The sequence below is a fragment of the Psittacula echo genome, assembly GCF_963264785.1.
Source record: "Psittacula echo genome assembly, chromosome: 7".
NCBI lineage: Eukaryota > Metazoa > Chordata > Aves > Psittaciformes > Psittacidae > Psittacula > Psittacula echo.
This window is the reverse complement of record NC_137740.1, coordinates 39902424-39918347: the sequence shown is the minus strand read 5'-3', so window position 1 is coordinate 39918347 and position 15924 is coordinate 39902424. Positions and strand designations below refer to the sequence as shown.

The window sequence follows — 15924 nt, the reverse complement described above, 5'->3', positions numbered from 1 at the left end:
TCTGCTGCCTCAGGAGTTCTGTAATTCACAGTTCTTTCCACTGAAGTTGACCCAAATGGGTCATTACTGATACCCCTGTCGGCTGCCATTGTTGCACAGGAAGTATTTCCAGGTATGGGCTGGAGTCTTGATTGCTGAGGAGTTTCAGTGGTGTGAGGGTTAAGTACTATCAGCTGAGTGCAAAACCACAAGTTTTTGTTGGAATTCAAAAATTTGGAATTTGGAAATCAAAAAATTTGGAAATCAAAATTACCACAAACAAATCTTTATTACTCTAAACCTGTCCAAATATAACTTTACTCATATTACAGCTGAAAAAACCAATATAAATGTATTAGTAATTTAGGAGTTACATCTATATGGGTTTTTAAAATGCATTCATTCTGAAAGTGGAATATGCAGGGTATTTAGCATATACAGAGGAATATTCTGTAACTTTGTGTTAACTCAGTTTGGTTAATTTACCATACATAGTCTGATGTTCTGTGGGGAAGGGGAAACTGCCCTGCATAGCTTCCAGGGCCCTGGGAGGCAGCACAGCCAGGCACGGAAATCTGTAGAAAAGTAGATTTTGGTTGGCTTTTACAGTGGTTGGGTAAGTCTTACTCATGTAAAAAATATTCATCTTCAGGTTTTGTTAAGGAGATTTACTGTTCTTCATAGTAGCTAAAGCTATTGCAGATGTTAACCAGCAAGATTTGTGTAATCCAGCTGTTTTTGTGGCTACTACTTCACTACTGCTCAACAGTGGCTTGTGTGCTGCTGCCAAGACGTTGCTGCAGGCAGCTCAGGTGCTTCTAAGCACCGGGGGGGGGGTTATAATGGACCCTACTTGTAAGTGGTACCTTACTGTGTACTAGCTGGGGCTATAGGGACAGTGGCCATGCTTCCATAGGATGCATGGGTTTTTTGCAATTTTAAATTTGCAAATTTAAGGGGAAATGCTGAATTGCGTGTATTTTAACCCCTCTGCCCTGACATTAATCTGTCTCTCAGAAAGAAGATAAGAAACTGTGAGATTTAGTTACTGGCTTAATTGTCCAAAGATTTATTTGACCAGACCAGTCAGTGATTCTTTAGTGTACAACATATAGGTAGCCATTTCCTATCACTGCGAAGGTGTTTCCACTCATGTACAGAAGGAAAATTATACTAAGCAGGAGTGTTTCTATACACAGTCCATATACTTCTTCTAAAAAGTGCTAAACAGAGTGTACTCTCGTTTAAAAATAATAACGAAGTTGTTCTGGATGTATCATTCCAAAGTTCTGCAAAAAACCCATGTGGAACAGAGCTGTGTTATTAAAAATACTTTACTACTCTTTTCACCATTGATAGTTTATTAAAAAAATACTAAATATTTTTTAAACATGAAAACTTTCTTCAAACAAAAACACCTTTCTTCAAACACATGAAGAAAGTAATCTGTATCACAATAAAGATCAGCTCTTTTAGTTCTCAGATACCCTTGCTTTATGTGACCCATGCTCCTGATAGTCATACAGGGTGGACAGTATGAAACTAATATGAAAAAGTCTGTCCTTTACTGAAGAACTCTAGGTACGTTTCCAGAAAGTAACTATTTGATATTCAATGTTTGGTGGCAGAGTAAAATGCCTTAAGTCTGTTTTAATTTAAAGAACCAATTCTCAGTAGTGCTGCTAGACCTTACTTTCCTCAAGTCCTTCCTCTCTTTTTTTGCATGATCATTGCAGACTGAATCCTGTACATGTTTTTAGGCACTTGCATGCCTATGGCTGCCTTCGATCAAACTTATTCCAGGAATGAACTCAGTCCAGCTGTAGATTTTGTTCACACATCATTCATACAGTATTTCTTACTTCAGAGGATGTGGACATATGTTACTGTGAAATCACTGCCAAGATGGTTCTTTGCTGTGCACTTGTATGTGCCAGAATCTGAGGGCTGGGGACTCTGGATGAGTAATGTCCCCAGAGGACGAAGCACTCTGTTCTCTGATGCTTGGCCTTGGTGACCTGTAGTGACTACTGAGTGGTCAGGTAATTCCCAGGTAATTTCTGGTTTGGGTATTCCCAGTGCTGCGCAGTGGAGCTGCACAGCTGCACCAGGCATTGTGTGTATGGTCTGTGGTGGCCTGTTCATAATCCTTGGGGGATATGCTACAATAATGACAGAAACAGTTACAGAGGAATCTCCAGCATTATTGTAGGCCTTGCACACATAATTTCCTCTGTCATGAATGGTGGCTTCTCGTATAACCAACGTGCCATTTTCCAGCAGTATGTACTTCCTGTTGATCTGTGGTCGATCCAGCACGTGCCCACTTGGCAGAGTCCATGCCGTAGTTGGTTTAGGATTCCCATCAGACAGGCAGTGAAGTGACAACGACTCCCCGCTAATGCCTGTCACTGGCCTCGTGGGGTGAGTGAGAATACTGGGCTTCTGGCCAACCTCCAGGATGATCAGCTTTTCAATGTAGCCAACTTTGTTCCTGGCAGCACAGCGGTACTTTCCTGCTTTGTCTCCGTCAGGACTATAGATGGTAAGGGTACCGTTGCTTCCTGTGAGAAACTGGGTAGTCTTGATGCCACTGGAAAACCATGTGCCATTAGGTAACATCCAGCTTATGTCAGGAGGAGGGTTTCCATCCACAGAACAATTCAATGTGGTAGCTTTCCCAGGGTTTGCTATTATTTTTTCATTGAATGGATTTTTAAACATTGGTCGCCTTAGCATTTCCAGTACCTCCAGCTGCACCACCAGCATACTCTCTCCACCATCATTACGTGCCACACAGATAAAATCTGCTGTGTCAGAAGGCCTTATGTTCCGAATTTCAAGTGTTCCGTTTTTGTGTACTACAATCCTGCTCCCATAATACGGAGCTGTTAGGAAAATATTATCAGGCATGATCCACATAATCTGAGGGAGAGGTGTCCCTTCTGCCCTACAATCAATTTGTTTCTTTGAATGCCTCACTGCCGTCACCTTCATGATTGTTTTGTTTGCATATAAACCGTTTATGACAGGTGGTTTTGCAACAACATCCAGTTTATACAGTTTTGTATCATCCCCTCCAGGGTTACGAGCCACGCACATGTACTCCCCAGCATCTAACAGTTTGACTTGACCGACTGACAGAGAACCGTTCGCATGCAGGAAATGCCTGTCTGTTGATGAGGAGATCATGTCACTGGAAGGTAGCAACCAGAATATTTTGGGCTTGGGTTCCCCAGCAGCTTCGCAGTCCAGTAATGCTGTATCTCCAGCTTTCACTTTACGGTATGTCTTGTAACTGTGCTTTATCTGAGGGGCTGCCATGATGACCACGATGTGTATCTTCATTTCGTCTCTCCCCAGGGTGTTTTGAGCATAGCAGGTATAGTCTCCTCCTTCTGTTACTCCAACTTTGTCGAGATACAATGTTCCATTGTCAAAGAGGACATACCCGCGAGACCTGTGTCCACTGTCATCTGCCAGCATTGCGTTATTGATCACTGTCCCATCTGGCAAACTCCAGGATATTTCTGGTGTGGGTGACCCAGAGGCCTTGCAATCCACTCTGAAATCTTTTCCATATGGCACCAGTTTCTTGAAATACTGTTTCTGGTCAATCTTGGCTGGTTTCATTGTGATGCTGACTTTCATCAATATCAGATCATCTCCAATTTTGTTTCTTGCAACACACAAATAGTCACCTGCATCCTTTTCAGTAACTGCCTCAATAACCAAGGACCCATTGGGGTGGACGTGGATTCGACTTCCCATTCTGTTGCGGGGAGAGAAAGAGGAAAAGAATTATGGAACAAAATGCTGCAAGTAAATACTGAGCACTGACAGCGACTGACAGTATTAACAGAACAACACGATACAGATGTTCTCTCCAAAGGCACTGTGTCCCCATCACCACCTACCCAGTGGGTTCTAACCTGAGGCAGTTGCCGCTGTTGTTGCTATGTTGGTGCTTGTGTGCTTGCTGACCCTATGTAGGTGTGCAAAGCTGCACGATGCCACCTCTGCCTTGCTGAAAAGCTGTTCCGTGAACAAATGAGCCTGTTGAACCTCACATCCCCGATCCCACCAGCCTCTGCTCCTCTCCCTTGTTCTTCTCCCTGTGGACAACCCACAATACTTGGCCCAGCCAGGTCAACTGGCAGTGCTGCTGCATCTTGCCCAGAATGACACTCAGACCTGGGTGATGGCTTTATGGCTGCCTGTCTGGCAGCAGGGAGCCTACCTGGACCTCCCTTCTCAGCCCAACTGCAAGTTCTTGTAAGCCTGCAAGGAGCATCCTAATCTGGGATTGTTGCTCCCAAAGCAAAGGTCCAGTGTTACTGTAGGAGGGGACATGGGGAGAGCCGCTCAAAGGTTGACTTGGCAGAGTCAACTGTAGAAGCCTTTTCCTCCTGAGTTCCATTTCACAAACCTCTTATAAATAACTGTTCCTCCTATAAAATAACACAGTTCAGCCAATACATGATTACCATCGGTTTCCTTAATTCAAATGTGACTTCTATCCATTTTGGTAAGACCTCACCAACTTATGACAACTGATATGACCTGTTATGTGTAATATAATAATGTAATATATATTGTATAATATATGGTAATATAATATAATAATGTGTAATAACAAGCCATCATCACAGATATTTCACCACTGTTAAACATTTAAAAGTGAATTTAGTTCCCAATATATTGTTTCAGTGATGCAACAATCCCTTAAATGAGCACCAGAGAAGACAGTGTTTGAAGTTTCCAAGAGGTGAGGAAACCAAGACTCCTACCTGTGCCACTGGTCAACAACTGCCTTGGAAGGTAACCTCCAGATGATCCTGGGCTTTGGTTCCCCAGTCGCTGTGCAGTTCAGAAGCAACTTATCCCCAAAATTCAAGCGAGTCATTTCTTCAGAGGCAGCAGCTATTTTTGGAAGTGTATCTCTGTGTTGCACCACAAGGCTCACCACTCTCCTTTCTGAGCCAGTTGAGCTTGTGGCTATGCACTCGTAATTCCCACTATCAGAAGAGGCGATACTGCTGAGGTGGAGGGTCCCATTGGAGAACAGGAACAGCTTTGCGTTTACCAACTGCAGGGGTTTCACCACCGTGCCATGAGAGAGGACCCAATGGACAGTGGGCTGAGGATTCCCTTCCACAGTGCAAGGGAGTTGCAGATCTTCCCCCATCATTACTTCAACACGTTCTCTCTTCTCTTCCAGAATAGCAGGAGGTGCTGCAATGACCTGCAGTTTTACAATCAGCTTGTCAGTGCCTGCTGGGTTTTTAGCCATGCATGTATAGAGGCCCCTGTCATAAACAGTGACTTCCTTGATAGTTAAAGTGCCATCTGTTTCCATGTGAACTTTGTTATTTCCTGCTGAGGAGTCGGAGATGTGTGTTTTATTTGCTAGAACCCACGAGATGATGGGAGGAGGCCTGCCCTCAGCTTTGCACTTCACTGCCACGGGCTTTCCGGAGTGAGCGGTGAGGAGCTGCCACCTGCTGCCGGTGATGCGGGGTGGGTAGGCCACTACCGACAAGGTGACCAGGAGCCGTGCCACACCTTGTGGGTTGGCTGCAGTGCACAGGTACTGCCCACGGTCCTCCAGGCCCACCCGGGTGATGAAGAGCGTGCCATTGGCAAACACCATCCATCTGCTGTGGCCTCGGCTTTGTGGAGCATCGGTCCCTACAGAAGCAAGGGGATACCAACACAGCATGTCAGAATCTCTCCTGTTTCTTTTTACTCAGCCCCTGAAAACGCTTTCCCCACCCTCGTCTACTTTGCCCAAATAACCAAGGCAATAGTGATAAGAAAGAGAGAAATAATCATATTTTGCATATAGTGACAAAGCTTTAAGGTAAAACCCAAACTTAATCCTCAGTAGAGACAAAGTTTGGATAAAGCAGATGGGGCTTTGCATATGCAAACATACAAGCATAGTCGTGACTAGGTTTTGCTATTCAAAAATACTTTGACATAGCTTTAACTTGATTTGATGGTTTGTTACCACAGACAGATTTTTCTTTTTACTTGTCTTACTGTTCTGAAATATCCAGTAACATACAATAAATACTGAAATCTTCTCACAGTAAGCACAGAATTATAGTTAAATATATATTATAGATTTATTTTTTTTTAATTTCCATAAATAACTACTTCATCAGTATTAGTAAGATACTCCAGAAGATGTCTGGGGATATCTGTCTTTGTCACTGTCTCCAAGTTCATCTTTTCACTGATATTTCATGGTACTCTTAAATGATGCAGTACTTGATTTTGGCACATAAAACATCTGCCAAATTACATTACTGTAACAGAAGGAATATTCTAGAGAGGTTTATCAAGCTTACCTGTTGATATCTTGGTCCACTGTATTGTTGGATAAGGGTTACCAGTAGCTTCACAAGGAATAAAAGCATCTGAATTAGCTAGTACAGTAAAAGCAGCTAATTTTCCTCCAATTATTCTGGGTTTTGCCACATGGTTTCTGCTCAAAGAGTCCAAGGCTATAGGAATGGGGGTGGTAGTTTCTTGATCTTGCCTCTTTTCAGACCAGCCTTTGACAGAACTGTCCTTGTCACTGCCCCACACAGGCACATGCGGAGTTGCGATCTGTGATGACTTCAGCATGGTCAGTGTGTTGATAGCCAACATGTTGACCCTCTCTGTGACTTTAGCAGATGGCTTCTGCCATAATTTGACTGCCCCCCACAGAGGTGAGTTGGTTCTCTCATTATGCGCAGAAGGCACAACTGCTGTGAGGGCTGGTGGTGGGGTGGGATGCTGGGTGCTGGCAGGAGTGATGTCTGTGCTTGCAGCAGAAGCACTTGACACACTTCTTGCTGGGAATGTGGGCTGTACTACGTGGTCGTCTTGGGTAACACTCTTTTCTGGTTTTGGCCATGACTGTTCACCTGCTGTTGCAGTGGCTTCAATTTGCTGAGCAGGTTCTGACCCAGCTGCCACCCAGGCTGTGGCAGGTCGGGTGCTTGGGGTGCTGAAAGGCTTTGAAAGCTGTGGTGTTGTCTGGATTGGTGTGGTGGGGCTCTGTGGTAGCATGGCTGACTGGCTGTTCCTCCACATGACAGGGGTAGCCAATGTCTGCATGGCTGCTGCAGGCGTGAGCTGAGGAGCATCTGGTGTGTTAAGGATCCACAGTGCTGGCACTTCTGCCATTGAGACTGCGCTCACACTCTCAGAGAGAGGTTTTGCAGGCATAGGACTTGTAGGCATAGTCAATGATTTAACTGTTGTCGCGACAGGCATGGCTGTATTCATAGGCAGAATCGCTGCAGTGCTGTGGCCTGCAGTCATGCTTTGTGAAATAGATGTCATAAGGGGCCTTTTCCTCTTCTGACCTCTCTTTTTTCCCATTCTGTATGTTTTATTTTTGGTGATTTTGGTGTCAGTCTGAGGGGCAATAATAGGTCGAACTGTTGGCTTCAAATGAGTTACATCCATTTCTTTGGTGGCACTAGTTGCAGGATTAGAGGAAGAATGCAGTTTTGCAGTGGGAAGATGTTCTGACTTAGCATTGCCGTAATGAATGGCTTTGTTTAAAGACAAGAAACCATTGCTGTGATTCCCACCTGTTGAAATAGGCATAAAGTGCAGAGGAGACATTCTGAACACAGATAATGATGTTGTAGTTTTAGGAGGCATGGTCGATACCTCTGTTGATGGAAACTTATCTGTCTGTTTTGGTCGCTTCTTCAGAACCTCTTTTTGCGCACCATTTCCAAAGAGAAGTTCCCAAGTAATTTTTCCTCTTTGGGAATCTTCTGGTGAGGTTCTAGGCTTAATGCTGGGTGAGACTGATTCAAGGGTAGAAGATACCTTAGTGCTTACAGTATATGTAGTATCTGTAGCAACATGAGCTGTGTGGGTTGCTGTTGTTGGTAGTCTGATGGTAAAAGGTTGGACTGTATCAGTCCCTGTCTGAAATGGAGCACTGCTCTGTAATTTCCATTCAGGAGTATCTGTGGTGTCCTTCATAATGAAAGTCATGACTGTAGTATCTTCGTCCCTTTCACTAGCTTCATTTTCCTCTTTCCTGAGGAACATTGTATTTTGTTGAGTACCTGCTAGGTGCTCCAATGGCATATTTGTGATCGAGGGGGAGGACAGAGGTGCTTCTGGGCTAAATGGGTTGATGGAGCTGCTTAAATTATTTAAAGTTGGTAAATTTGACATATATTTCATATTCAGTTGAACATCTGCAACCACAGCTGTACTTCCAGATCCTGGCCTCCCCAAATCGTATCTGTGCTCTTTCATACTTGGAATACGTCCTGGTCTAACAATTTGCCTCCTACCAGAAATTTTCCTTCGTCTTCCATATTGCTGCAGGGCCTGGGGTGTATGAGTTGTAATGTTCTGAATAATATGCATTTGCTGATGAGTTGATTGTTTTACACCACTTGCTGATATTAGACTTAAATCAGATCTTTCCCATGAGTTTGTAACTGTAGGTTTTAGATATGTTTGTGGCCTTCTGCTGTCAGATGACAGAGACTGTGAAAATGGATAGGGAAGAGGAGTTACTGCCTCTGAAGCAAGGAGAGAGGTTTTGATAGCAGGAGTGTTACGCGTGGTCATCTCAGGCCCTGCAGTTACTATGTTTTCTGTTGCTCTCCTCAGAGTAGATACGGGGACTGTCTCTGTTACTGGAATCATGAATTCTTTGTCTAGAGATACAAGATCACCAGATGTTTCCTCCTCAATTCCAGGTAATTCTGAGAATGTGTGGACTTCAATAGGTGGATTCGTTGCAACTTCTCCTTGATTTTCCATCAATGTTGATTTCCTCTTTGTTTTTTCCAAAAAGGCTGCCCAGCGCTGTGGGTCGACTCTCCTGGCTGAGGAAACAAACTGTCTTCTGTGTCCTCTGAGCCGCTTGCTTATTTTGTCCCTGTAGTGCCTGAAAGTCATGTTCCTGTAGCCATTCCTTTCATGTGCAGTCTGTGCAATCCGATTTCTGAATGCTGAGGCAGCAGATTCCTGATTAGCTGTCAAGGGAGCTAGAGTAGCTAGAGGATGTTTCTCTGTCTTAGCAGAGGCCAGCATTGCATTGCCAGAGCCATCACCCTCTTCCCATTCTCCCACAACTATCTGCTTTTTCTTCAGAGCAGTTTCATCCTTTCTAACTAGCACTTGGAAAACCAAAAGATCAACACCATACTGGTTGGCTGCAACACATCGAAAGTACCCACTGTCTTGCTCTGTTACCCCTTGTATTTTTAAGGTACCATTGTCAAAAATATGTTTGTTTCTTACAGAATGATGAAGAATCGCATGCTCAGGCAATACCCAACTAATGGAAGCATCTGGAACAGCAGTGGACGTACAGGGAAGGTAGAGTGTGCTGCCAACAAATGTAGAAAGTTGGGCTCCATTTACATTGCTGTGTTCCACATACGGATCAACCACAGTAATTCTAAATGTGAGAGTATCTGCATCATTGTAATTTGTGCCTATGCAGTGATAAAGCCCTGTGTCGAAAGTATCAGCTGTCCGTAATGTGAATGTTCCAGTTTTAACTACTATGATTCTCCCATCCTCGCTGATATAAGGAGCTCTAACTTTGCTCCCATCAGCCAATATCCACTCTACTGCAGGAGCTGGTTCTCCAATTGCTTGGCATTCTAGTTCTACTGTCCCCCCGACTAAAACTGTGTGCTCTGTTTGTGTTTTGTTGTCCCTGGAGATGATGGCCCAGTTATTTCTTACTCCTCTTTTGTCAGCACTGGGCAAAATAATCTGAGCGTCCGTAAAATACTGGATGTGCAAGGTGTTAAGTGTGGTTGCTGTCCTGTCTAGCTGTAATGCCACTTTGCTTTGCATTAACCAAGGTGGTTCAGCTCTCAGTTCAGTTTCTATATTGGTAAAAAGTTCATCTTTTTCAGAGTAGATTTGTTTATATTTGTAGCTAATAAAAGGCATGTTAGTTGCTAGGGCACTCCTTTCCAGTTTTAAGGGAGAATTACTGTACAGTGCCAGGATGCTCCACAGCTGCTGAATATGCTCATAATCAATGCCACATACCAGAAATGCTGAGAATGCTGTTTTGAGCACTGTGCTGTTGCCATCTTTGTCAAATGAGATGGGAGACATTTCTTTAGGTTTTTGGATGTTGCAAACCAAGTTACCTCGGCTTCCTGCTTGGTCGGTCATGTTCAAAACCATGGATCCTATAGGAGCTATGAATTCCTTAGGAGATATGGAATTGAAATCCCCATCATCTGGTACTGTGAGGTTTTTAAGTTTCAGGGAGTCATGTATGGCTGGCTTAGTGCAGGTTAAAGATGCAGAAGGAACATCCACTAAGCTTTTCCCTTCATGATTTTTGGGACTAGCACAAACTGGGCACTGCTGAGCACCGGAACTCCTGTCTTTTTTGCACTTTACAACATCTGAAGGAAAGAAAAATGCAGTAAGCTCTTGTAATTCGATTTTTAGCATTAAAAAGACATTTAACTACCAGCAGGTTGTTCTCTTGAATATTAGCAAAGTTAATCTTAAAGTAACCTAAGAAAACCTATGAATTTTCTCTGGTGAAACTGCCTAAGGACTGTTGCTAATACAGCTCCATACAGAATCCTTCTGTCCCAGTTCTCCACAGCGCAAGGCAGGCTCTGCTGGGGTACATGGCCATAGCTTGGTTCTGAGCGACACAGGCTCTGGCAGGGTGAGGGTGACACTACGCTATCGTGTGCAATCTCTGCTCAGAGCAGCAAATGAAAAAGTTCTTGAGTCTTGTTCCTTATTTCTGTTTGGAAAAATCAAGTACAATGTAGCCTTCGTTCTTGCCAGTTACATAAGAATTAGCTTCCTTATTCCATGTGAAGTCTCCTGGGCACAAAAGCTTTGGACTGGCCAAGGAAAGTGTTCCATTAAGCTGCACTTGGGAATGGGTTAAGACCACTAGATTCATTTAATCTGGAAAGCTGAATGGTATAAATCTATTTATCCTGATTACATGCACCTGCAAAATTCCTGTCTTCCAGTCTTTTCTGGGAGAATAAACAAATAAGTAAAGGATGTTACCCTTATTGGAAAGAGCAAGATGGTATAACATGATTAAAAGCATAAACAGAGCCTTTAGCTCACCTGGTCTTGCTTTTGCCCATTCTGCAAACCACTGGAGGTTGCAATCACAGGACCATGGGTTTCCATGAAGGTAAATGCTCTCTAGCTCAGACATGTAGGAAAACATTTCTTGTGGCAGTGAAGTCAGCGTGTTGTCAGACAAATATATGTGCTTCATGAAGGATATTTTAAATATTTGGCTATAGCGCAAGGTGACAAAAGTATCTGGATGAAGCTGCTTAAGTAGATTTCCTTCCAAGTGGACCAGCCTCAGTGATGTGAGTCCATAGAAAACATAGGGATTTACAAACTCAATTTTATTGTGGTCCATATGCAGTCGTACCAAGCTCTTCAGGCCATCAAAAACATCCTCCTGAAGAACTCTGACTTTGTTATAACTCATTTTTAAGACCTGTTGATGAAAAAGTAGTAAGTGTATAATATTAACCCGTGTTATACTGTTAAGACTCCTAACACATTCTGATTGATGGTTACCCTGTCAAGTACTTCACCAGACCAGTAATGGCAGTGATTGATTGGAAAAAACTTAGTAGGAGGAATAAATGCAATGTTAGTTGCAGGACTACAAGGATGCTTCTTGTTCCAACAGTCCATCAGGGTGACCTTTCTGCAGTCACATTTACAACATGCAGTGATTAAAAAATAAAATAAAACCATGCTTATTTCTTGTTAAAAAAAAGAAATAAAAAACATCCCAATTAAGCTACACTTACAAAAAGGGGAAGCAGAATTTGACCATAAGCTGTGGTAGTGATTTTTGTTCCAGCCAGTGTTACGACTATAAAAATGCATGCAAGAATCTATTTTGATTTCTGTTTAACCAACATAATCTGCAAAGTGTGCCCCAAGTTTCAGGATTTGTGTCATCTGAGGCGTGTACTTTCCTAACCCTAACTCTCAGGTGCCATGTTGTTGCTGACTGGATAAAAGTCAAATTCGTAACTCTGAGATGCACAAACCTGGCATATTGCCGAGGGATAAAATACGGTGCCCAAGACACCCTTTTCGTTGTTACTTTTCCTGTTAGAATTCTACCATTGCAGTCCGAATTCTGTATTTTGAAAACTAATGAGAAGTAAAAAAATCACAAAAATGTTCAAGTTTACTTGCCCAATATAATTCCATTAGAAATATCTATGATAAAATGATTCTATGATTGTCTGTAATTGTGCTGCCATCTTCCTTGTTGATAGTGGAGGGAAAGCTTACTGGACTCCATAAAGCTTATTTTATTAAGTCAGTTGTGAGGAGTTACCAAACAAGCTTTCAGGTACAGAGCTACCCTTTGTGAGTGCTAATGCAACCTGGAGATCTGTATGCTCCACAGCTTCTCTGGTTTCTGCCTTTCCCTCCTAATCCTATAATCAGCAACTGAGCAAATCTCAAGTTTTCTGTCGGAACAGTTCAGGTCTCTTGTGTTCTTAGCTCATCACAGCTAAAACATTGTTACTTCTCTGTAGCAGTTAACAACAGCTCTAGATGAAAGTTTAACTGGAGAATAAGTGTTACCTGTACGTTGAATTAGTTGGGAATGGCTGTTCCTAAATAATTGTCTAAGTCATTCTTTATATATGAGTATCTACATGGCACATACTGAGATAGCTCCAGAATCCTTGTATGACACCATACATTTACTAATTTTTAAAATACACGTAAATATAGGTAATATTTTATAAATAGGAAATATTTCAGTTAAAGAACAAAACAGGCATCAAATACATTTTAGAAGTCCACAAATACATACTAAATTATAAACCCAAGGGTTTTTTAAAGGATTTAAATGTTCATATGTAATATGTTCAGTAGGAGCCAATTTTTAATGAAGGACAGAAAGGGACAGGGCTATAATGTACTGAAGGAAAAGGGAAATCTGGATGGCAAAAAGTCCTCAAAAAAAGATAAAAGTTGACTAACTGATTAACTAAATACAAGTTTCCTACCACAGATGCAGCACTTGGAGTTCTGCAGTCTTTCTCCCTCATATAAACAAGAGTTTAAACTGCAGTTGTCTGTTAAGATACAGGTACCTACCAATATGTTTGCCACACTCTTTAAACTGTACTCGGATGCCCTCCTGGGAATGAAAGGCATTTCCCTCATCTTTCACATGGATACAATAAGAAATAGGAAAACAAAACAATACATACTACTGGTCTGCTTCCATTTATCAGTATTACTGCAAACTGTTTAAGTCAGAACAAAAATTAAGATTAGGTCATCTCCTAATTAAGATTAGGTCATTTAGTTCTTACCTGTAATGAATATAAATCATTGAACACCTTATCAGGGATTTTATTTATCTCATTGCTGTGCAGCATCAGTAACTCCAGTTTCTCTAGGCCAGAAAAATCTGTTTCTGTCAGTCTGAGCAAGCTGTTGTATCTGTAACAAACATTTCATCCCAGACCTGGGTTTAGTCAGACATAAGCTTCACAAGTTTCAAACAAGCAAACATAACCAAAACAAAAGAACAACTCTTTGGAAATGCATAAAGGTACACAGCACTTCTGACTGCCAAGATGAAATTATAAGCCATTCGTTCAGGAATAATTCACTGAAGCCATGTCTGGGCTTCAGTGCAGAAGAGCTGTGAGCTTCTGTAATGGTGAAGGTTAGTGATACGCTGATGCCTCTTTCAGTCGAGGGCTTTCCCAACACTACAGCATCACAGAGAGGTCCATGAGCAAGAGCAAGCCTCCTCTGCTGTCCACTGAGACCCAGGTAAAACCAGGGGTCCTGGGGGTGACCTGTCTCCTGGGACCTATGCAATGGCGGCTGGGCCTCAGCTATAGTGCAGGTGGGTTCTGAAGAGTGCTTGGCAGTCCATCCCTGCACTGGCTGCACGATGCTGTCTGCCCTTTCCAGTTGTACATCTCGAGTTTTATTTCCACTCTGCAGGTATTCAGTGTTGCCCACAACCTGTTAATGCAGGTGTAGCCTCAGCCTCCCCTATTTTCCATGAGTATACATACAGTATGGATAGACTAGGCTGGATTTAAACAGCAAACCAAAAATGAAACAGAGTGCCCTTCACATGAGAGCTGCACTGCTATGGGAGGTTAGACCATTGGTTGTACCTAAGTCTAGCCAGCCTGAGTATTGGCTGTGGTGATGCCATGCTGTCCCAGCATTGTATAAGGTGTGTAAGCCTTGCAAATGCTGAGTACCTACTCTGTGATGCCTTTGAGTTCATGACTACTACCCCCTTGCATGACCTGATTAGCTAACGCAGGGACTGTTCTCATGATCCGTTTACACTTCCTATGCCCTGTGGTGACAGTAAATTAGATTAAATCATCAGTCAGATAGATGGCCTTTCCATAATAGTAATTAATGTATTTCAGTCACATGTCCTTCTCCTAAGGTAACCCATAACCCTCTAAAAGTACTTGTACTTAATTGTAGGATTTTATATACAGCATTTCTGGACAACACTGACAAAATCAATGGAAGGAAAGGGCAGAGAGGAGTCAGGAGCTGGGAGCTGGATATGTTGCCTGGAAGCATAAGGATGATTCTGAGGTTATACGTATCAAAAGTGATGCAAGGATGAGTCAAATATTGCTGATTAATCTCATAATTTGATTGTATGACAGAGGGCACTTGCTGGAAACCCTGTTAACAGGTCAGTGAGCCCATATAAAATTTGTTCGCCGTTCCTTTTAACCACCCACAGAACCGAACCACTTTGGAGGCTGAAATATTCAGGCAAGTGTTATTTCCCATAAAGTTGATAGATAAAAGCACAGATACTAGCATTGTGTGACATTCTAAAGTCATAGCAAAGTCTCTGGAGATTTTAACACACGTACTAGTTTTCCAGCCCACTGCCTGAGCTCTGAACTATCATTTCCCAGAAAGAATTCTTTCTGTTTCAGACTCCCTCTGAATTCCATGTTGCAAATGTAAAATGTTTGGGTAATATAAAAGCATTCATTTAAGTTCGAAACTTTTTGAAGTCCTTACATGCCCTGTGATACATCCCCAAATTTCCACTTAGTGGTCTTAGGCTTTGTTAGCTGTGAGTACAACCACTTTTGAATACAGCAGAGCACTGAACTCTTAAGATTTATTTATTGCTTTGGTTCATTTTAGCCCTAAATCTGGAAACTATTAATTACTGCTTTGCGAAGTGTTGAATGGTAACTGGTCTGTGCATTTAGGATCTTGATGTTAAACATACCCCAGATTGATGCGCTCCACATTTGGAGGGATGTGCGGTGGGACAGCAGTGAAGTACCGGAACGTGCAGTGCACCTCGGTGGGGACATAGCAGGCACAGAGCCTGGGACAGGCGGTACTGCCGGGAAGGGCAGCCAGGCAGGCGGCGAGGAGGATTCCCAGCCACCAGCACCTGCCTCCTCTTGGCGCCTTCATCCTGCAGAAGACACTATGCTACCATCCTGCGCAGCTACAGCAGATAGGTTCCTGCAAAGAAAATGAAACACATGCGTTTAGTAACACCCATGTTGAGCTGCTCAGTTTTAAGCTAAAAAAAACCAAGACGACTTTGTATTTCCAGCTGTGTAATGAGCTAAAATGTTTGTCATTTAAAAGAAACAGCCTCACACTGTCTTTGTCTTGCTGAGATGTGCAGGTGCTTACAGGTGAAGTTTTCATTTTTGAAGGAAGCAGACGTGAAAACCGAAGGATGTGGCTATCGTTAACTCACGACTGTGTGGAGTGTTCATCGATCTGCGAGCAATTTATCCTCGGGAAGGAACACGTAGGCTCCTCGCTTGCCAATAATTATTCCAAGCAAAACTGACTCATTTCAAAGCCCGCGGGGCGGGAGCGGCCGCTGCGGCCACACGGCGCTTCCCCAGGGCC

The 15924-nt window shown here is 42.9% G+C and overlaps 1 protein-coding gene across 1 annotated transcript; it reads right to left on the bottom strand.

Annotated features, from left to right (window-relative positions):
- Window positions 1-1842: 1842 nt before the first annotated feature.
- Window positions 1843-15471, bottom strand: IGSF10 (immunoglobulin superfamily member 10; the record flags this gene model as incomplete). Its single annotated transcript, XM_080624017.1, has 7 exons — window positions 1843-3751; window positions 4770-5670; window positions 6336-7154; window positions 7575-10397; window positions 11095-11485; window positions 13347-13476; window positions 15278-15471. The coding sequence occupies 7 exons, from the start codon at window positions 15469-15471 to the stop codon at window positions 1843-1845; spliced, it is 7167 nt and encodes a 2388-aa protein (XP_080480143.1).
- Window positions 15472-15924: the final 453 nt, after the last annotated feature.